This window comes from Coregonus clupeaformis, chromosome 24 (genome assembly GCF_020615455.1).
Source record: "Coregonus clupeaformis isolate EN_2021a chromosome 24, ASM2061545v1, whole genome shotgun sequence".
NCBI classification, from domain to species: domain Eukaryota; kingdom Metazoa; phylum Chordata; class Actinopteri; order Salmoniformes; family Salmonidae; genus Coregonus; species Coregonus clupeaformis.
In genome coordinates this window covers 21,707,315-21,730,465 of record NC_059215.1, presented here as the reverse complement: position 1 = coordinate 21,730,465, position 23,151 = coordinate 21,707,315, and the positions used below count along the sequence as shown (strand labels likewise).

Genomic DNA, 23,151 nt, shown 5'->3' with positions numbered 1-23,151 from the left:
CAGAAGCACCAGATCATCAGCAAACAGTAGACATTTGACTTCAGATTCTAATAGGGTGAGGCCGGGTAATGCAGTCTGTTCTAGTGTCCTTTCCAATTCGTTGATATGTACAATATAAAGAAAAGTATGTGGACACCCCTTCAAATGAGTGGATTCGGCTATTTCAGCCACACCCGTTGCTGACAGGTGTATAAAATTGAGCACACAGCCATGCAATCTACATAGACAAACATTGACAGTAGAATAGCCTTACTGAAGAGCTCAGTGACTTTCAACATGGCTCCGTCATAGGATGCCACCTTTCCAACAAGTCAGTTCGTCAAATTTCTGCCCTGCTAGAGCTGCCCTGGTCAACTGCTAATGCTGTTATTGTGAAGTGGAAACGTCTAGGAGCAACAACGGCTCAGCTGCGAAGTGGTTGGCCACACAAGCTCACAGAATGGGACCGCCGAGTGCTGAAGCGCGTCGCGTGTAAAAATTGTCTGTCCTCGGTTGCAACACTCACTACCGAGTTCCAAACTGCCTCTGGAAGCAACGTCAGCACAATAACTGTTTGTCGGGAGCTTCATGAAATGGGTTTCCATGGCCGAGCAGCCACATACAAGCCTAAGATCACAATGTGCAATGCCAAGCGTCTGCTGGAGTGGTGGAAAGCTTGCCGCCATTGGACACTGGAGCAGTGGAAACGTGTTCTGTAGAGTGATGAATCACGCTTCACCATCTGGCAGTCCGATGGACGAATCTGGGTTTGGCGGATGCCAGGAGAACGCTACCTGCCCGAATGCATAGTGGCAACTATAAAGTTTGATGGAGGAGGAATAATGGTCTGGGGCTGTTTATCATGGTTCGGGCTAGGCCCCTTAGTTGCAGTGAAGGGAAATCTTAACGCTACAGCATACAATGACATTCTAGACGATTCTGTGCTTCCAACTTTGTGGCAACAGTTTGGGGAAGGCCCTTTCCTGTTTCAGCATGACAATGCCCCCGTGCAGAAAGCGAAATGGTTTGTGGAGATCGGTGTGGAAGAACTTGACTGGCCTGCACAGAGCCCTGACCTCAACCCCATCAAACACCTTAGGGATGAATTGGAACGCCGACCGTGAGCCAGGCCTAATCGCCCAACATCAGTGCCTTCCCAGAAGAGTGGAGGCTGTTATAGCAGCAAAGATGGGACCAACTCCATATTAATGCCCATGATTTTTGAATGATATGTTCATCGAGCAGGTGTCCACATACTTTTGGTCATGTAGTGTATATGTTGAAGAGGGTGGGGCTCAAGCTGCATCTCTGTCTCACCCCTCGGCCCTGTGGAAAGAAATGTGTGTGTTTTTTGCCAATTTTAACCGCACACTTGTTGTTTGTGTACATGGATTCTATAACGTCGTATTTTTTTCCCCCAACGCCGCTTTCCATCAATTTGTATAGCAGACACTCATGCCAAATTGAGTCAAAAGCTTTTTTGAAATCAACAGAGCATGAAAAGACTTTGCCTTTGTTTTGTTTGTTTGTCAATTAGGGTGTGCAGGGTGAATACTTGGTCTGTCGTACGGTAATTTGGTAAAAAGCCAATTTGACATTTGCTCAGTACATTGTTTTCACTGAGGAAATGAACGTTTCTCTCTCTCTTTCTCGCTCTTCTTTCTCTCTTTCTCTGTCTCTCTCTCTCTTTCTCTCTCTCTCTCTCTTGCTGTCTTTCTCCCTCTCTGTCATTTCAAAGGAAATAAAGGAGTGAAAAAAGAAAAGCGAGAAACCACTTCAAAGGAATCTCCCTGGTAAACCATTGTTCCATTGTACTCTGCAAGAGTACAATCTGATACGCACATTCAACTCTGTTTTGACACATGTCAGGACTGGCAATGAAATAGTTTCAATTTTTTCTCCTTCTCTTACCCTCAACTTGTGTGCATCATCAGTTCCCTTCTGAACATGGCAGGTCTTTGTCTCATGGCTCTGGCTGATCCGTAATGAGAACCAGAGGTTGGGAGGTTGCGGCCTGTCTCTGTGCCCCAGCTGGATGGCAATGTCTGGGGCCGATGGTTGAGTTTGGCTGGGCTGGGTGCTGAGTGCTGCAGGATGTGGTTCTGGCTTGGCCCGCAGTGCTGATCCAGCACTCTCTGTGTCTACGACCCTCCAGTCCATGCCAACGCATCAGGCCTCTGGGGTTTCTGCTGCAGGCATGCGGGCCATGTGTTGGCACAGTTTTGGCCAGAGTGTGATTCAGACTGAGGAGTTAGCAGTCTGACTGTCTCTGTCTCTGCACTGTCTGGCCAGAGACACGTGTTTTACATACCACAGAGGGAGGCTGCGGTTTGTCTGACCCACGCTACCCAGACAGTCGGCGAAAGCGGCGTTACACTGGTGACAGACTGCGCACAAATGCACAGAGACACAGTGACACACACACACACACACACACACACACACACACACACACACACACACACACACACACAGACACACACACAGACACACACATAACTTTACTTCTCCTTTCTTCCTGAAGTCAGTCCCTATCAGAGGCTGGAGGCAGTTCATTAAGCGAGTTGTTTACGCTTGTCTGTTCCCCACCTGTGTGCAGTGAATACTAAAGGAAATGGCTGCCTGGCTACCAGCACAACGTCTTGTTTGGACTCAGAGCAACCCACCTGGAATTGATCATTCTCTCTCTTTGCTGCTTTAGAATTGGGGATTCATTCACAAGCCCCATTATTCTTGTTTCGCTATTTGAGTTTGTGCCGATCGGGAGGAAAATAGCTATCACCCAATTCCATTACGTCCAATGATTTTCTTTGCCCAATGGCTTCCGATTCAAATTGCAATTTCAAGTCATTACCTGCACTTCATTTAACGCTGGTTTAGCAAAGCACAAACTGATATACAAATATATGACGCTGAGCTTACATTATTAATGATTAAAGAAATGAAAGTTTCCATGAATATTTTGGGACTATTAGTATGAAAGGACAAAAGAGCACCCCTATTTGTTAGTCATCTGGACCTCAGAGTTCCTTATCCTCAGTAGTAGACTCCCTATTGTCTGAGGTGAATCCTATACATTTCTTCTAGCTTAGTATCAAGAGTCTTTCATTGTCTCTTACATAGTAATTGAAGACGGAAGCAAGGCTGTCCAGAGGGAAATTGCATCATACTCTATTTATTCAGCAAAGAAGAGAAGAGGAGAGGAGGCGAGAGAAGAGGAGAAGAGAGGAGAATAAGGGAGAGGTGAATAGGGGAGGGAAGAGGAGAGGGTAGGAGAAGAGAGGGGAGATTAGGGCAGGGGAGAGGAGAGGAGAGCTGTGGTGGAACACAGTTAAATAACAAGACTGCAGCCGCAGGCAATTAAATCTGCAGCCCAATAGAAGAGCCTGGCTGCCGGGTGTCACAGAGCCCTGTGTTGGCTTCTGAGCAGGAGTCAGTTTACACAGCCCAACTCATGATAGAAAGCTTCACTCACACACACACAGGGATGATACAGTACCTTGCAAAAGTATTCATCCCCCTTGGCATTTTTCCTATTTTGTTGCATTAATTTATTTGGATTTCATGTAATGGACATACACAAAATAGTCCAAATTGATTAAGTGAAATGAAAAAAATAACTTGTTTAAAAAAATAGATAATGGAAAAGTGGTGCGTGCATATCTATTCACCCCCTTTGCTATGAAGCCCCTAAATAAGATCTGGTGCAACCAATTACCTTCAGAAGTCACATAATTAGTTAAATAGAGTCCACCTGTGTGCAATCTAAGTGTCACATGATCTGTCACATGATCTCAGTATATACAGTGGGGAGAACAAGTATTTGATACACTGCCGATTTTGCAGGTTTTCCTACTTACAAAGCATGTAGAGGTCTGTAATTTGTATCATAGGTACACTTCAACCGTGAGAGACGGAATCTAAAACAAAAATCCAGAAAATCACATTGTATGATTTTTAAGTAATGAATTTGCATTTTATTGCATGACATAAGTATTTGATACATCAGAAAAGCAGAACTTAATATTTGGTACAGAAACCTTTGTTTGCAATTATAGAGATCATACGTTTCCTGTAGGTCTTGACCAGGTTTGCACACACTGCAGCAGGGATTTTGGCCCACTCCTCCACACCTTCTCCAGATCCTTCAGGTTTCGGGGCTGTCGCTGGGCAATACGGACTTTCAGCTCCCTCCAAATATTTTCTATTGGGTTCAGGTCTGGAGACTGGCTAGGCCACTCCAGGACCTTGAGATGCTTCTTACGGAGCCACTCCTTAGTTGCCCTGGCTGTGTGTTTCAGGTCGTTGTCATGCTGGAAGACCCAGCCACGACCCATCTTCAATGCTCTTACTGAGGGAAGGAGGTTGTTGGCCAAGATCTCGCGATACATGGCCCCATCCATCCTCCCCTCAATACGGTGCAGTCGTCCTGTCCCCTTTGCAGAAAAGCATCCCCAAAGAATGATGTTTCCACCTCCATGCTTCACAGTTGTGATGGTGTTCGTGGGGTTGTACTCATCCTTCTTCTTCCTCCAAACACGGCGAGTGGAGTTTAGACCAAAAAGCTCTATTTTTGTCTCATCAGACCACATGACCTTCTCCCATTCCTCCTCTGGATCATCCAGATGGTCATTGGCAAACTTCAGACGGGCCTGGACATGCGCTGGCTTGAGCAGGGGGACCTTGCGTGTGCTGCAGGATTTTAATCCATGACGGCGTAGTGTGTTACTAATGGTTTTCTTTGAGACTGTGGTCCCAGCTCTCTTCAGGTCATTGACCAGGTCCTGCCGTGTAGTTCTGGGCTGATCCCTCACCTTCCTCATGATCATTGATGCCCCACGAGGTGAGATCTTGCATGGAGCCCCAGACCGAGGGTGATTGACCGTCATCTTGAACTTCTTCCATTTTCTAATAATTGCGCCAACAGTTTTTGCCTTCTCACCAAGCTGCTTGCCTATTGTCCTGTAGCCCATCCCAGCCTTGTGCAGGTCTACAATTGTATCCCATATGTCCTTACACAGCTCTCTGGTCTTGGCCATTGTGGAGAGGTTGGAGTCTGTTTGATTGAGTGTGTGGACAGGTGTCTTTTATACAGGTAACGAGTTCAAACAGGTGCAGTTAATACAGGTAATGAGTGGAGAACAGGAGGGCTTCTTAAAGAAAAACAAACAGGTCTGTGAGAGCCGGAATTCTTACTGGTTGGTAGGTGATCAAATACTTATGTCATGCAATAAAATGCAAATTAATTACTTAAAAATCATACAATGTGATTTTCTGGATTATTTTTTTTTGATTCTGTCTCTCACAGTTGAAGAGTACCTATGATAGAAATTACAGACCTCTACATGCTTTGTAAGTAGGAAAACCTGTATACACCTATTCTGAAATGCCCCAGAGTCTGCAACACCACTAAGCAAGGGGCACCACCAAGTAAGCGGCACCATGAAGACCAAGGAGCTCTCCAAACAGGTCAGGGACAAAGTTGGGGAGAAGTACAGATCAGGGTTGGGTTATAAAAAAAGATCAGAAACTTTGAACATCCCACGGAGCACCATTAAATCCATTATTAAAAAATTGAAAGAATATGGAGCTGGGCTTTACGGAAGAGTGGGCAGAAAAAACCCATTGCTTAAAGAAAAAAATAAGCAAACATGTTTGGTGTTCGCCAAAAGGCATGTGCGATACTCCCCAAACATATGGAAGAAGGTACTCTGGCCAAATGAGACTAAAATTGAGCTTTTTGGCCATCAAGGAAAACGCTATGTCTGGCGCAAACCCAACACCTCTCATCACCCCGAGAACACCTTCCTACAGTGAAGCATGTTGGTGGCAGCATCATGCTGTATGTTTTTCATCGGCAGGGACTGGGAAACTGGTCAGAATTGAAGGAATTATGGATGGCGCTAAATACAGGGAAATTCTTGGGGAAACCTGTTTCAGTCTTCCAGAGATTTGAGACTGAGACGGAGGTTCACCTTCCAGCAGGACAATGACCCTAAGCATACTGCTAAAGCAACACTCGAGTGGTTTAAGGGGAAACATTTAAATGTCTTGGAATGGCCTAGTTAAAGCCCAGACCTCAATCCAATTGAGAATCTGTGGTATGACTTAAAGATTGCTGTACACCAGCGGAACCCATCCAACTTGAAAGAGCTGGAGCAGTTTTGCCTTGAAGAATGGGCAAAAATCCCAGTGGCTAGATGTGCCAAGCTTATAGAAACATACCCCAAGAGACTTGCAGCTGTAATTGCTGCAAAAGGTGGCTCTACAAAGTATTGACTTTGGGCGGGTGAATAGTTATGCACGCTCAAGTTTTCTTAATTTTTTGTGTCTTATTTCTTGTTTGTTTCACAATAAAATTAAAATGTTGTATCTTCAAAGTTGTAGGCATGTTGTGTAAATCAAATGATACAAACCCCCAAAAAATCCATTTAAATTCCAGGTTGTAAGGCAACAAAATAGGAAAAATGCCAAGGGGTGTGAATACTTTCGCAAGCCACTGTATGTTCAGTGCTGGTGCTGTCTGTAGAGTATACTATTGACACTAGTCTACCAGATCTGGAACTGAGGATTAAAATAGTAATCATGTTATGTTTGAAATTCCTCAAACGTCTACAAATGTTGATATTGGAATAGTTTTGGCTTAAGGTACAGTTTCATTGTAAATTTTTTAGATTTAGGCTTGGCCCTTTGAATCTTCCTGCTGACCAAGGCTATCTGCTGTCTGGCTTGTTTGTCTAGTTTATTGGCATTGACTCATTTGAATAGAAAGAGAAAGAACACATTTCATTCACTCACATTACCATGGTACTGTTCATGTTTTTCCTATGTAACTGTTTGGAATAGTAATATTTCTTGTTTACAGCCTGTTGCTAAATCTTGTGTGGGAGAGGATGGCGACTATTAGTTAAATGCAACTAAATCAACAAACACATTTTTCCTCTGCCAAGTGTGTCTGTGGTTGCCCATCTCCTGTTCGTTGATGTATTTCTTAAGCTGCTCGCTGCCATGCTCCTGTTCGCTCCAGTGCCCTCGTGTTGGGGTCAGGGCCAAGAGAGGAGACCAGAGAGTACGGACTGCTCTTAACATTGATTGCCTGGACTGGAATTGACTGGACTGGCGCTTTGGCCCAGACCCTGTTTGGCCCAGACACTGCCAAAACCTTTAAATGGCATAAACACTAGAATAGCTTCATTTTGTTTCGTTTTTTCACACTGTCTTGCTAATTGGTTGGCATGGCAATGAACTCTGTGGTCGCTAATCTGCCATCTCCCCCCCCCCTCCCCCCCAGAAATATGCCAGTTTCTCAGAGCAATTAGGGCCATTACATGGCTTCATACAATTATAAATACTGCATTCCTCAGTCTTCCTCACAGTTGGTTGTGTCTGTACATGTTGTATAACTCTGTGCTTAAAAGCTCACACACTGTGCATCAAGACCAATTTCAAAATCACTAATGCTATCTACAGTATAACTGCATTACTATATTTACACTACATGGCTCGTCGAACATCTCATTCCAAAATCATGGGCATTAATATGGAGTTGGTCTCCCCTTTCCTGCTATAAAAGTCTCCACTCTTCTGAGAAGTCTTTCCACTAGATGTTGGAACATTGCTGCGGGGACTTGCTTCCATTCAGCCACAAGAGCATTAGTGAGGTCGGGCACTAATGTTGGGCAATTAGGCCTGGCTCGCAGTCGGCATTCCCAATTCATCCCAGTCAAGTTCTTCCACACCGATCTCGACAAACCATTTCTGTATGGACCTCGCTTTGTGCACGAGGGCATTGTCATGTTAAAACAGGAAAGTGTCTTCCCCAAACTGTTGCCACAAAGTTGGAAGCACAGAATTGTATAGAATGTCATTGTATGGTGTAGCGTTAAGATTTCCCTTCACTGGCACTAAGGGGCCTAGCTTGAGCCATGAAAAACAGCCCCAGACCATTATTCCTCCTCCACCAAACTTTACAGTTGGCACTATGCATTCGGGCAGGTAGCGTTTTCCTGGCATCCGCCAAACTTAGATTCATTCGTCGGACTACTAGATGGTGCAGCGGGATTCATCACTCCAGAGAACACGTTTCCACTACTCCAGAGTCCAATGGCGGTGAGCTTTACACCACTCCAGCCGACACTTGGCATTGCACATGGTGATCTTAGGCTTGTGTGCAGCTGCTCGGCCATGGAAACCCATGTCATGAAGCTCCCGACGAACAGTTCTTGTGCTGACGTTGCTTCCAGAGGCATTTTGGAACTCGTAGTGAATGTTGCAACTGAGGACAGACAATTTTTACGCCCTACATGCTTCAGCACTCGGCGGTCCTGTTCTGTGAGCTTGTGTGGCCTACCACTTCACGGCTGAGCCACGGCTAGACGTTTCCACTTCACAATAACAGCACATACAGTTGACTGGGGCAGCTCTAGCAGGGCAGAAATTTGACGAACTTACTTGTTTGAAAGGTGGCATCTTATGACTGTGCCACATTGAATGTCACTGAGCTGTTCAGTACGGGCCATTCTACTGCCAATGTTTGTGGAGATTGCATGGCTGTGTGCTCAATTTTATACACCTGTCAGCAACGGGTGTGGCTCAAATAGCCGAATCCACTAATTTGAAGAGGTGTCCACATACTTTTGTATATATAGTGTATCATACGTATCATACGTGTATCATATGTATATAGTGTATCATACGCAAATTCATAACATTGTATGAATTGCAATTCATAACATATCATACGAAGTGTAATTTGTAACATGTCATCGAAATGAATGATGGATATCTACAAATTAATACATACCATACGAAACGTAACATTTCATACTAACTGGTGTGTCTCGGAGTTACGTTTACTATGTTACATCTACCATACTTTTGGCCATGTAGTGTACTTGTCCAGTCCAGTCCAGTAAATGTCCAGTCCTCCATTTCCTTAGTTCTACCTGCTTACAGAATAGAGGGCTAACCATGGTCTCTCTCCCTGTTCCCAGGAGTGTCCCCAGATCCTGCCATCCACCCAGATCTACATCCCAGTGGGGGTGATGAAGCCCATCACCCTGCTGGCTAAGAACCTGCCTCAGCCTCAGTCTGGACAGAGGAACTACGAGTGTATCTTCCACATCCAGGGAGCCACCTACAGCGTCACTGCCCTGCGCTTCAACAGCACCAGCATCCAGTGTCAGGAGACCTCGGTGAGTTCCATACATGCCCTGTCTTATTCTGCTGTACTCTGCCCCAATCTGTACCATATTACCACCCCCAAACCCAACCACCATCTTAGTCATATAGTGTAGTCATAGGCAATGCATGATAGAGGTTGTGTTAGTTTCTGTATGTCTCTGTCTGTGTGTATCAGTGTGATCACCTTCCATTAAATGTTTTATCTGCTAGCCAGTATGGTTCTGTCTTCTTGCTTTTACCTCCTTTTGGGTCCCCCTCCTCTCTCCCCTGTTCTTTTGATATCTTTACTCTGCCCATTTAGTTATAATAGAACCAGCAGCAGCCATTCTCAGCCATTATCTGCCATGCTCTCCTCTCTCTTTTCTCCTTTCTCCCCCCTCCCTCCCTTCTCTCTCTCTCTCTCTCTCTCTCTCTCTCTCTCTCTCTCTCTCTCTCTCTCTCTCTCTCTCTCTCTCTCTCTCTCTCTCTCTCTCTCTCTCTCTCTCTCCCCTCTGTTTTCCCCAGTCCCTCTCTTTTTCTCACATTGAGCCGTAGGTTTGTCCAGCAAGCTCAGCCTGCGTGGACAGTGCTGTAACCATTCAGGCCTGATGAAACACGCAGCTGTATATTCGCTTTAACGGACTGCCGCCCATCTGCAGTTATTAATGGGTAGAGTGGTCCCGTGCGTTTGACAGTGGCATGACACTCGTCTGCGCTCCTTTATTGATGCCCATTATAGGACTTTCTCTCCCCTCTCACTCGAGAAACTCTTGGCGCTTCTGAAGGGAACCTAATTACGCAGCTAAGAGCGCGAGGAGAGCTGTCTCACTAAATAGGCCTTTATCGACTGTTTGCTGTCGCAGCCATTTCAAATCAACAGCCTCTGCCTGCTCAGCCAATGGCATGCCATTTCTCCATTGGATATGAGAAGCAGACGAAGCGATATGGGTGTGAACAGTCAGCTAGGGCTGCCAAGCAACTGGCTACACAGTAAGGGGATCATCGGGGCTGTCTAATGGTAACAAACAGCATGATAAGGTGTTATGGTTAGTATGCATCATGCACCAAATGTTGTTTATACTGGAAGTTTTTCAGCTTGTAGGGCGAGGCTAGTCCAACCTGCCTCCCTCTGCCGGCTGCCATCTCTGTGTAGTCAGTCAGTCAGTGTGCTGCTGGTGGCTGAGGGAAGGAGGGCGACACACTGTAACATGTTGCTGCCACTATTCAGCAAGCCAGACAAGCTGTCAATTTTAATATGGAACAGGAATTTCAGTCATGTTAATTTCCACAGTGCAATCATGTCAGTTAAATTAGACCAATTACTTAACATGCCATGATTTTAGCATGAGTGCAGCATGTCTCTGTTCAGGGCTTATTATTAAAGGGAAGTTAGGAGCATATTTACCATGGCACAGTGTCACGGGGTGGTCATATGGAAGGAAGACCACAGCTTTTTCTAGCTTGTCAGACAGACCCAAGTTCCTTTAACATGCCTTCACTGTACCCACCAGGCCCCATTCATCCCTCAAGGATGGCTCTTTCCCTCTCACTGGCCACATCACTTTACTGAACCATAAAGTCCACTTCTCTCACTGAGGGCAGAATAAACAGTGCAGGCAGAACTCCAGTTAGAGCCTGTAGCAGTGCAGTGCACCAGCCTTGACCTGTGATGGAGCCCAGCCCAGGCCTCCTGTGAGAGCCCCAGATAGATCCTCTCATCATTAGATCAGTAGTAGTTAGTTGTTGGCGTGTGCTTGAGGTGTATTGACCTCTTCATCTCTAAAATGTGAACAGACGAAGTTAATAAAACATGAACATTCGTTAAGGGAGAGAGAGACTGAGCGAGAGAGAGAGGCAGGCGGATCGATTGAATGAACAGGAGAGGTGCACTGTAGTGTGTTCGCTGTGTGCTGTAGTGTGTTCGCTGTGTGCTGTAGTGTGTTCGCTGTGTGCTGTGGTGTGTTCGCTGTGTGCTGTAGTGTGTTCGCTGTGTGCTGTAGTGTGTTCGCTGTGTGCTGTAGTGTGTTCGCTGTGTGCTGTAGTGTGTTCGCTGTGTGCTGTAGTGTGTTCGCTGTGTGCTGTAGTGTGTTCGCTGTGTGCTGTAGTGTGTTCGCTGTGTGCTGTATTGCTGTGGACTATCATTGATTTTATTAGCTCATCGGCCAGTCTCTCTGCTGACCAGAGAACAGAGAACACAGTACATCCATCCTGTTCTAGTGTTTACACTGTAGAGACACTCTAGTCCACCTTGTGTTTACCATCCATCTCCAGAATGGTGTGTTGGTGTGTGGATGGATGGATGGATGGATGGGTATCGATGGAGCATGTTGGAGTGTGTGTGGGTGTGTGCGTGTGTGGGTGTGTTTGTGTGATGAGGTCTTGCGTGATGAGGTCTTGCAGACACAGAGGATTGGGATGGAGAGTTAACATCAATCCTGCGGAGCACCTACACCTTCTCTTAGTAAGAAATACATGGCAATTAAAATGGGCCAATCTAACCCATAATGATGATGTAATTCATCGCCAGATTGGCATGTTCTAACTAGCTCATATCCAGTATCTGTAGGTCAGTTTTAGAGTCCTTCCACCATACTATTTTATCAGTTAGTGGAGAGGGAGAGCCAGAGGGAGAGCTTGGAGCACAGGGGAGAAACAGAGAGAGATCATATCAGGGAAAGCTTCATCACAATGGCTTCCTCTCTGGGAGATGGCTGGTCTCTCTCTCCCCTCTGGTAAAAAAACACAATGATTGAAGTGGGAAAAGGAGGGGAGATCTTGTCCAGGATCTCCCCTTCAGCAGCTTCAGTCTCTCAGCCTTGGTACGAAAAGGACGAGACCTGTCAGGTGGCTTTGATAGGATCTAATTAATTCCTGTGCAGATAAAATGATGATGAATTGCATTGGTGCAGCAGAGCGACTGGCACCACAGGTCCCTTTAACTGGGGGAGAAAAGGAAATGGTAGTAGAGGGTGAGAAGGAAAGGATGGGTCATCTAATGAGATGAGGGAACAGAGAAGCTGGAGAGTAGTGTTTTATAGGGGGCAGAGGGAGAGAGAGGGAGAGAGGAAGAGAGAAGTGGGAAGAGAGACAGAGAGAAGCAGAGAGAGAAAAAGAGAATAAGAGAAAGAGATAGAGAACAACAGAAAGAAAGGGGGGTTATGTTACAGAACAGAATGTATGGTGGTTGGTCCCAGCATCATGCTCCATGCTCTGGTGGCGGTCCTTCAGCTGCTACTGCTGTGTGTTTATTGCCTGCAGGGTAGTCGAATGGTGTCAGAGCTCCCCTCCAGAGCAGTCCCCCTTCCCTCTGTCTGGCTCAGTCCCTCTCTTCCACTCTCCACCATCACCACCATGGACCCAGGGCTGGAGAGAAAAGGTTGATCCACTTAACTGTAAACTCTGTTTGGTGCTTGGTGCTGTGTTTCCTCCATTCCTCAGAGCCCATCGGGTGGGATAAGAAAGCACACACACAGACTCCACAGAGTACCATTCTGCTGTTAAACAAGAAGTTGTTTGGATTGCATTAGATTTCCTGTTTGTGTTTCCACAGGGGTGACAAAAACGGAGCAAATTTGACTGTCTACCATGTCATTATTTGACATTGCTCAAAGAAGGATGCTTTGTAGATCATTATGCTTGCTATGAGCATGTATTATCTGTGGAGTACACACACAGCCCAGTCTGGCCATGTCACAGATCAGAGAAGGATAGAGCCAATAAGACTTGTTCAGTGAAGATGTTCTATCTCACTGTGTGTTTATGCATTATTGAACCTAGTGCTTGCATTTAACACACAATCGCACATTCATGCACACCAGGGACATACAATCTCACATGCCTCGATACACATTCATGGACACATAAGCACATACAGTAATGTATGTATACATAGCATACACAGTTCTCCAGTGGGGTTTAAAACTCCAGAATCAGGCATATGGAAATGCTTCACATGAACACTCTAACCAGCTGTATCAGACTCTGGACGCCCAGCATCAGCACAATATTGGCCCGTTTTGAAGTGATTTATGATACAACCAGAATTGCTTGTGCATCTAGATTCTGGTAGACATATTAATGTATTTATATTACACAGGCATGCTAACACACAGGCATGCTAACACACAGGCATGCTAACACACAGGCATGCTAACACACAGACATGCTAACACACAGGCATGCTAACACACAGACACACGTACCCACAGATAGAAACATAAACACGCCACATAAAAATAAATCTTTCATGCAGCAACTTCATTTGATTCACTTCAAATGCTGCTGGGGTATGTTGCGCTGGCTCACACATGGAATAGAAACAGGTAAATTGCTGCCCTGTGTGTGTGTGTGTGTGTGTGTGTGTGTGTGTGTGTGTGTGTGTGTGTGTGTGTGTGTGTGTGTGTGTGTGTGTGTGTGTGTGTGTGTGTGTGTGTGTGTGTGTGTGTGTGTGTGTGTGTAGAGAGAGAGAGATTTCTCAGTAACATTGCTTAGGGGGGCTGGGGGCGGGCCCCTCGCTGATGTTTTAACCACACGCTCAGGTACCCCTTCAAAATGACTAATTATCTGTGGGTGACCTGTCCCCCTCTCCCGAGCAGCATCTGGCCTGTTTTGTTAACATCAGCACTTTTCAGCCTAGCAGACACAGGATATCCAGCCTACACACACACACGCTCACACTCAAACTCACACCCACACTCACAAACACACACCAGAGCGCTCTCTTCTCTATATGAATAGCCCAGGACATGCAATTTGAGGAGACAATTAATGGAGAGGAAAGATGATAAAGAATGAAATGCTGGTTCATGTGTATGTTGTTCGTAATGAGGTCAGGGATATGTTTCTGCTCACCTTGGGTTTTCTCTGTTCACATGGCTGATTAATTTCACACAACAGCCTCCATACACCGGCCAGGACATAGTCATGAGCATGATTACTCATCCTAGAACAGAGGAGGAGCAGAGAGGAACACAGAGGCATAGAGAGGAATAGAGAGGAACAGATAGGTATAGAGAGGTATAGAGAGGAACAGAGAGGAGCACAGAGAGGAACAGAGAGGGGCAGAGAGGAGCAGGAGAGGGACAGGAGAGGAGCAGAGAGGACCAGAGAGGAATGGAGAGAAACAGAGAGGAACAGAGAGGTATAGAGAGGCACAGAGAGGAGCAGAGAGGAACAGAGAGGAACAGGAGAGGAACAGGAGAGGAGCAGAGAGGAACAGAGAGGAACAGAGAGGAGCACAGAGAGGGGCAGAGAGGAGCAGGAGAGGAACAGGAGAGGAGCAGAGAGGAGCAGAGAGGAACAGAGAGGTACAGAGAGGAACAGAGAAGAACAGAGAGGTATAGAGAGGAACAGAGAGGAGAACAGAGAGGAGTACAGAGAGGAAAAGAGAGGAGCAGGAGAGGAACAGGAGAGGAGTATAGAGGAACAGAGAGGAACACAGAGGAACAGGAGAAGAGCAGAGAGGAACAGAGAGGTATAGAGAGGAACAGAGAGGAGCACAGAGAGGAACAGAGAGGGGCAGAGAGAAGCAGGAGAGGAACAGGAGATGAGCAGAGAGGAACAGCGAGGAACACAGAGGAACAGGAGAAGAGCAGAACCTATCTAGGTGTGAAGAAGACACTAGTCCTAACTCTCTCCCAGCTCTATCCTGGCGCTGGCTGGTCCTGCAGGATACCACCTGACTGGTGCCAGTGAGTGACATGTCGTTGAGTTGGTGTCATGCTAGCATCATGGTGTCATTGGCATGTTGTAAACGGGCACATAAATAAAGCATGGTGGTGGCGGCAAGGAGAACAGGGCATCTTGGTGTTTGGTGGCCGTTGTGTCGCAGGCGGACTAATCGTGGCCTTTAAAGTTTAATGTGGGCCTACCACAGAGAGGCATAAGGAGCAGGGTTAGAGTGCTGGTGTCTATAGCCTTCACTCATTAATGATGAATGGGCAGGGTAAGTGACTGGGGCTCGGGGTGGGATGCTATGTTGGGATCCCATGTCCTGCCCAGTTTAGTGTTGTGATTTAACAGACAAGGCCAGATGGGTTCTTGTAACAGAGGCAAGGGACATTTTGGATGTAGAGTGAGTTAAATTAGGACCAGAGTTTTCAGGTCAGATCACTGAATAAGGCTGTAAATACAACTGAAAGCAACTAAATAAATGATGCAGCGTAATATGTGGAGACCAGTGTTAATTGAGTGGGTTAGGAGTTGGCCTTTATGTCCAGGCTATGTGTAGGTTGGAGGCTGGGCCAATAAGGCTGGGTGAAGGGCTCCTGGGGTCTGTTCATACAGTACAGTGTGTGTTCAGCCCACTCTCTGACTGATCTCTGTAGCCGACGTGAGTAGGACTTTCAAACGTGTTAACCCTCTCAAGGCTGCCGGCCCGGAAGGCATACCAAGCCGGGTCCTCAGTGCATGCGCAGACCAGCTGGCTGGAGTCTTTACAGACATTCAACCTCTCCCTATCCCAGTCTGTAATCCCCACTTGCTTCAAGATGTCCGCCATTGTTCCTGTACCTAAGCAAGCTAAGGTAACTGAACTAAATTACTATTGCCCCACAGCACTCAGCTCTGCCATCGTGAAGTGCTTTGAGAGGCTAGTCAAGGACCATATCACCTCAAACTTGCCCGATACCCTAGACCCACTACAATTTGCATACCACCCCAACAGATCCACAGACGACGCAATCGCCATCGCACTGCACACCGCCTTATCCCACCTGGACAAGAGGAATACCTACTGTATGTGAGAATGATGTTCATCAACTACAGCTCTGCTTTCAACACCATAGTGCTCTCCAAGCTTGTCACTAAGCTCAGGGCCCTGGGTCTGAACTCCTCCCTGTGTAACTGGGTCCTAGACTTCCTGACGGGCCGACCCCAGGTGGTGAGGGTAGGCAACAACACCTCAGCCATGCTGACCCTCAACACAGCCCCCTCCTGTACTCCCTGTTCACCCATGACTGTGTGGCTACGCACGACTCCAACTCAATCATCAAGTTTGCTGACGACACAAAAGTGGTAGGCCTGATTACCAACAACGACGAGACAGCCTACAGCAGGTTGATTTTATTTGGTCCCCCAAGTTTTCTGAGTTTTTTGCTGAACATAAAATCATCAGGAAATCAGCTCAAAGTGATTTTAACGGAGGAAATCTGTTCCCAAGTATTACCACGCATAAATAGAGAGGCATATTTGATCGTATCCCAATGTAATTAAGGTTTGAAATAATTATGTTTTTGTCAAATACTATATCTGTTTGGGATTCTTGCGGTCAATTTGCAGTGTACAAATTATGTATAACTATGTTCCGGCCCCCGACCATCCGCTCAAGGAAAAATAGGCCCACGGCTGAATGTAATTGGGGACCCCTGGCCTACAGGGAGGAGGTTAGAGCTCTGGCGGAGTGGTGGCAGGAAAATAACCTCTTCCTCAATGTCAAAAAAACAAAGGAGCTGATTGTGGACTACAGGAGACAGAAGAGGGAGCACGCCCCCATCCACATCGACGGAGCCGCAATGGAGAGGGTCAAAAGCTTGGCGTGCACATCACTGAGGACCTGAAATGGTAGACGCTGTGGTGAAGAAGGCACAACCTCAGGCGGCTGAAGAAATTCGGTATGGCCTCTAAGACCCTCACAAACTTCTACAAATGCACCATTGAGAGCATTCTGTCGGGCTTCATCACTGCCTGGTATGGCAACTGCAATGCCCTAAACCGCATGGCTTTCCAGAGAGTAGTGCGGTCAGCCCAATGCATCACCAGGAGCATTCTGCCTGCCCTCCAGGACATTTAGAACACTCAGTGTTCACGGAAGGCCAAGAAGATCATCAAGGACCTCAGCCACCCGAGCCATGGTCTGTTCACTCTGCTACCTTCTAGCAGACGGAGACGGTACAGGTGCATCAGCACCAGGACCGAGAGACTGAGAAACAGCTTCTATCTCCAGGCCATCAGACTGTTGAACAGCCATCACTAGCCGGCTAGCTGCCCAGTACTCAGCCCTGCACCTTGTGACTAATGCCCCATGTATATAGAGTCACTGAACGCTGGTCACCTCATATTCTGTTTATATAATGTTGTTTACTCACTGTGTATGGACAGTATATACTGTATTCTCAACATAGCCCATCGTAATATATAGTACCTACTACTGTTAATACCATTTTCTTTCCAAATTATATACTGTCTATACACGCCATGTATTTATATTCTGGATTCTGACACATGCTCACTCTAATATATCTACTCAGGATTGTTAATTGGTCCCATTCTGTCATTTCTTTATTTTGTTATTAGATTTTATTATTCTTTGTGTGTTTGTGTTGTATTTGCGAGACATTCTACTGCACTGTTGGCGCTAGTAACATAAGCATTTAGCTGCACCTGCTATAACAGCTGCAAATCTCTGTACACAACCAATAACCTTTGATTTGATTTGATTTGACTGGGTGCCCATGGGAAGAGGCACAGGGCTGGGAGGAAGAGGCGCAGGGCCCAAATGAAAATGCCAATTTCACTTACTCTGCATTGTTCTTCACGCCTAAATTCTGCCACTTATTTCATGTGTAAATGAATGGCCTCCTCACAGTAATTTAGATTTGTCCAGATTTCCTTCCTTATTTCTCCCCCTTCCTCCCTCCCCCTCAGCTCAACCAATACCTCTGTATGCACTGGATGTGTAGTATTGGTATTGGAAACCTGATGGGTGTGTTTGTGTGTCTGTTCATATTTGTGAGAAAGTTCATTTTGTGGGAGGGGGTGTTGTGATTGGGTGAAGAGTGAGGTTCTCTATCTCCTCTTTCTCTTACTCCCCTTCTATCATATCCATTTGGCTCTGTCTCACGCATAGTGATGTGATTACTGGCGCTGAGTGTCCAGGCAGTGTGAGGCCTGTAGATACTGATCAACGTTTGTTTCTCTTTCTCTCCCTCGTTTCAGTATGACTATGAGGGTAATGACATCAGTGACCTGCCTGTGGATCTCTCTGTGGTGTGGAATGGCAACCAAGTCATCGACAACCCCTTCAACATACAAGGTAAAACCTTTACCTCTTTCCTCCCTTCTCCTCTCTCACCTCCTCGCTACACTCTTTTAAATCCCTAAGATACGATTGGAGGAGCCCTTTCCTCTCCAGCAGCACGTCTTTGAAAGGGAATTAAAGTGTTTTTACGCATGGCTACGCCTCTTGCTAGGCCCCGCTGGGTTCAATAATGCTTATCTCTCCCAGCGCTGTTTGCAGTAACTCCCTCCAAAACAACATGCTGCAGACGAATAGAGTGGTGATAAATAAATAAAGAGAGGGATGGATGGAATTCTAGGAAGAGAACACGATTTGGGCCTTTAATCCTTTGTGATCTAGCAGGTCTGGGGTCAGATCCTACTATTGCTGCTTAGGAGGCTCATCCTGCTGGATGGAGAGCCAGGTCTCAGTCATCACTATGGGAAAGAGATAGAGTCAAGTAGCACTGCATTTAAGATAAACATCCTAGTCATGGAGTTGACATTATCCTTTACCAATGGGGTATGGATCCATCCTCTGTTTCCCCACCATGTGGCGTAGCTGTGTGTAAACTCTAGCTAGGATTAGTTAGTTGATACCCTTTCTATTTAGAGTGGATAGAAGTAATATAATGATGTCGCCCGCATCCTCACGCCATATTTTAGACACACCATTTTGGTCATTGGATCAAGGTTATATGATCTAAACACGCTGCACATGCTTTTTGTCGAATTGCGTTTATCGCTTGGCCTCATTTGTTAATTGGCATTCGTGACCTCACTCTGCATATTGCTGCTTGAGCGTGACCTGATTTAGTGTTGTGGCGGCTGGGCCTGTATAAGGCTGAAGCCCTGCTCTAGTCTAAAGTGTATGTCTCACTGCTCTAAAAGCCTTTACATGAAAGGATTGTGGATTAAATTGACCCTCTCTCTCAGTAATATAATATAAGTAGAGGTTTTCACAAGCATTCAGTGGAACATCATGTCCTTTTGCATCACGTTGGATGCTGAGACTTTAGCCCTCTTTATTCTACTGCCTGTACATTGTCACAAAATCTGGAATGACACACCCAATTCCTGCTGTTGGAATACAGTCTCTTCCATAGTAGCATTTGTTAAAGCTGGAACAGAAATTAAGAATATAAACTTTCTCAGTAACTGCTCTGCAAAGGCCAGTTACATTGTACTCTGCCCAAACTTCCACGCTTAATTTGACACATTGAAACATCCCTAAACTACATTTCAAACTAGCCTTGCTTTATTCAAGCCCTACAAAGACCTTCCCTTTCCTCACCCTTCCCTGTGTTTTTCTGTATTTGTCTCTGTCCCTCCCTCCCTCCGTGAATCACGGTGAATTATCCGTCTCTGCCAGACTGCCCGAGAAAGCCCAGTTTTGCCTTGGTGTAAAGTGGAAATCTTAATGTAATTAAATCATTAATTTGGTTCAGTTTAATTAGCACCGCGCTACTTTTAAGCTTAGCCGTGGCAAATCAGATTAGCAGGCAGGGCCGCGGCGGGTGGATGGATACGCTGTCTCCTTTGAAGTCCTGCGGCTGTCTGTGGAGCGCCGTGCCATGATATGATGTTCTTTTCTCTCTCTCTCTCTCTCTCTCTCTCTCTCTCTCTCTCAATTCTTACTGCTAATTCCTAATTTGTTTAAAAGCATAACTGAGCATTAGTGCCCCCCCCAAAAAAAATAAACAACAACAAGGGAATTAGGTGTTTTCATTTCTTATTTTACTGCTTCTGCTTGTTTCTCACACCACAGCATGAAGGTGAAATGCAAGGTGTTGAAACTTAAAGTAAGTCTCAGACAACAACAATGATACTGACCTCTATCTCTCCTTCTCTCTCTCTCTGTTCTCTCTGTGTTTCAGCCCACCTGTATAAGTGTTATGCGCTGCGGGACAGCTGTGGGATGTGTCTGAAGGCTGACCCCAGGTTCGAGTGTGGCTGGTGTGTCCAGGAGAAGAAGTGTTCTCTGAGACAGGAGTGTGCCCCGCTGGAGAGCAGCTGGATGCACGCCACCACCGGAAACAGCCGCTGTACACACCCAAAGATCAGCAAGGTGAGACAGGCTCTGTGTGTGGGTGTGGGTGTGGGTGTGGGTGTGTATGTGCAGTAGGATCCAGTTCAAATAAAATCAAATATTATTTGTCACATTCAACGAATACAACAGGTGTAGACCTTACCGTGAAATGCTTACTTAAAAGCCCTTAACCAACAATGCAGTTCGAGAAATAGAGTTAAGAAAATATTTACTGGGCCTCCCGAGTGGCGCAGCGGTCTAAGGCACTGCATCGCAGGGATAGAGGCGTCACTACAGACCCGGGTTCGATCCTGGTCTGTATCACAACCGGCCATGATCGGGAGTCCCATAGGCCGGCGCACAACTGGCCCAGCGTCGTCCGGGTTAGGGGAGTGTTTGGCCGGGGGAGCTTTACTTGGCTCATCGCGCTCTAGCGACTCCTTGTGGCGGGCCGGGCGCCTGCTGATCTCGGTTTCAGTTGAACGGTGTTTCCTCCGACACATTGGTACAGCTGGCTTCCGGGTTAAGCGGGCGGTGTTAAGAAGCGTGGTTTGGCGGGTCATGTTTCGGAGGACGCATGACTCGACCTTCGCTTCCCGAGCCCGTTGGGGAGTTGCAGCCATGAGACAAGATCGAAAAAGGGGTAAAAAATATATATATACAGTGGGGAAAAAAAGTATTTAGTCAGCCACCAATTGTGCAAGTTCTCCCACTTAAAAAGATGAGAGAGGCCTGTAATTTTCATCATAGGTACACGTCAACTATGACAGACAAAATGAGAAAATAAAATCCAGAAAATCACATTGTAGGATTTTTAATGAATTTATTTGCAAATTATGGTGGAAAATAAGTATTTGGCCAATAACAAAAGTTTCTCAATACTTTGTTATATACCCTTTGTTGGCAATGACACAGGTCAAACATTTTCTGTAAGTCTTCACAAGGTTTTCACACACTGTTGCTGGTATTTTGGCCCATTCCTCCATGCAGATCTCCTCTAGAGCAGTGATCTTTTGGGGCTGTCGCTGGGCAACACGGACTTTCAACTCCCTCCAAAGATTTTCTATGGGGTTGAGATCTGGAGACTGGCTAGGCAACTCCAGGACCTTGAAATGCTTCTTACAAAGCCACTCCTTCGTTGCCCGGGCGGTGTGCTTGGGATCATTGTCATGCTGAAAGACCCAGCCATGTTTCATCTTCAATGCCCTTGCTGATGGAAGGAGGTTTTCACTCAAAATCTCACGATACATGGCCCCATTCATTCTTTCCTTTACACGGATCAGTCGTCCTGGTCCCTTTGCAGAAAAACAGCCCCAAAGCATGATGTTTCCACCCCCATGCTTCACAGTAGGTTTGGTGTTCTTTGGATGCAACTCAGCATTATTTGTCCTCCAAACACGACGAGTTGAGTTTTTACCAAAAAGTTATATTTTGGTTTCATCTGACCATATGACATTCTCCCAGTCCTCTTCTGGATCATCCAAATGCACTCTAGCAAACTTCAGACGGGCCTGGACATGTACTGGCTTAAGCAGGGGGACACGTCTGGCACTGCAGGATTTGAGTCCCTGGCGGCGTAGTGTGTTACTGATGGTAGGCTTTGTTACTTTGGTCCCAGCTCTCTGCAGGTCATTCACTAGGTCCCCCGTGTGGTTCTGGGATTTTTGCGGGTGAGATCTTGCGTGGAGCCCCAGATCGAGGGAGATTATCAGTTGTCTTGTATGTCTTCCATTTCCTAATAATTGCTCCCACAGTTGATTTCTTCAAACCAAGCTGCTTACCTATTGCAGATTCAGTCTTCCCAGCCTGGTGCAGGTCGACAATTTTGTTTCTGGTGTCCTTTGACAGCTCTTTGGTCTTGGCCATAGTGGAGTTTGGAGTGTGACTGTTTGAGGTTGTGGACAGGTGTCTTTTATACTGATAACAAGTTCAAACAGGTGCCATTAATACAGGTAATGAGTGGAGGACAGAGGAGCCTCTTAAAGAAGGAGTTTGTCTCCTGAGTGGCGCAGTGGTCTAAGGCACTGCATCGCAGTGCTAGCTGTGCCACTAGAGATCCTGGTTCGAATCCAGGCTCTGTCGTAGCCGGCCGTGACCGGGAGACCCATGGGGCGGCGCGCAATTGGCCCAGCGTCATCCAGGGTAGGGGAGGGAATGGCCGGCAGGGATGTAGCTCAGTTGATAGAGCATGGCGTTTGCAACGCCAGGGTTGTGGGTTCGATTCCCACAGGGGGTATGAAAAAATATTATAATAATGTAAGTCGCTCTGGATAAGAGCGTCTGCTAAATGACGTAAATATAAATGTAAATGTAAGTTACAGGTCTGTGAGAGCCAGAAATCTTCCTTGTTTGTAGGTGACCAAATACTTATTTTCCACCATAATTTGCAAATAAATTCATTAAAAATCCTACAATGTGATTTTCTGGATTTTTTTTCTCAATTTGTCTGTCATAGTTGACGTGTACCTATGATGAAAATTACAGGCCTCTCTCATCTTTTTAAGTGGGAGAACTTGCACAATTGGTGGCTGACTAAATACATTTTTTCCCCACTGTATATATATATATAAATATATATACAGGACCAGTCAAAAGTTTGGACACACCTACTCATTCCAGGGTTTTTCTTTATTTTTACTATTTTCTACATAGTAGAATAATAGTGAAGACATCAAAACTATGAAATAACACATATGGAATCATGTAGTAACCAAAAAAGTGTTAAACAAATCAAAATATATTTTATATTTGAGATTCTTCAAATAGCCACCCTTTGCCTTGATGTCAGCTTGGCACAGTCTTGGTATTTTCTCAACTAGCTTCACTTTGAATGCTTTTCCAACAGTCTTGAAGGAGTTCCCACATATGTTGAGCACTTGTTGGCTGCTTTTCCTTCACTCTGTGGTCCGACTCATCCCAAACCATCTCAATTGGGTAGAGGTCGGGGGATTGTGGAGACCAGGTCATCTGATGCAGCACTCCATCAC

General features: G+C 46.0%; 1 protein-coding gene across 2 annotated transcripts in view; it reads left to right on the top strand.

Moving 5' to 3' along the window:
• Positions 1 to 23,151, top strand: part of LOC121538450 (plexin-A1) — a 247,557-nt gene that overhangs the window by 168,689 nt on the left and 55,717 nt on the right. For both annotated transcript variants that reach the window (XM_041846467.2, XM_041846466.2), the window contains exons 10-12: positions 8,973 to 9,173; positions 18,076 to 18,172; positions 20,013 to 20,203. In XM_041846467.2, coding sequence (XP_041702401.1) covers positions 8,973 to 9,173; positions 18,076 to 18,172; positions 20,013 to 20,203 — 489 coding nt within the window. The remainder of the gene's footprint in view (positions 1 to 8,972; positions 9,174 to 18,075; positions 18,173 to 20,012; positions 20,204 to 23,151) is intronic.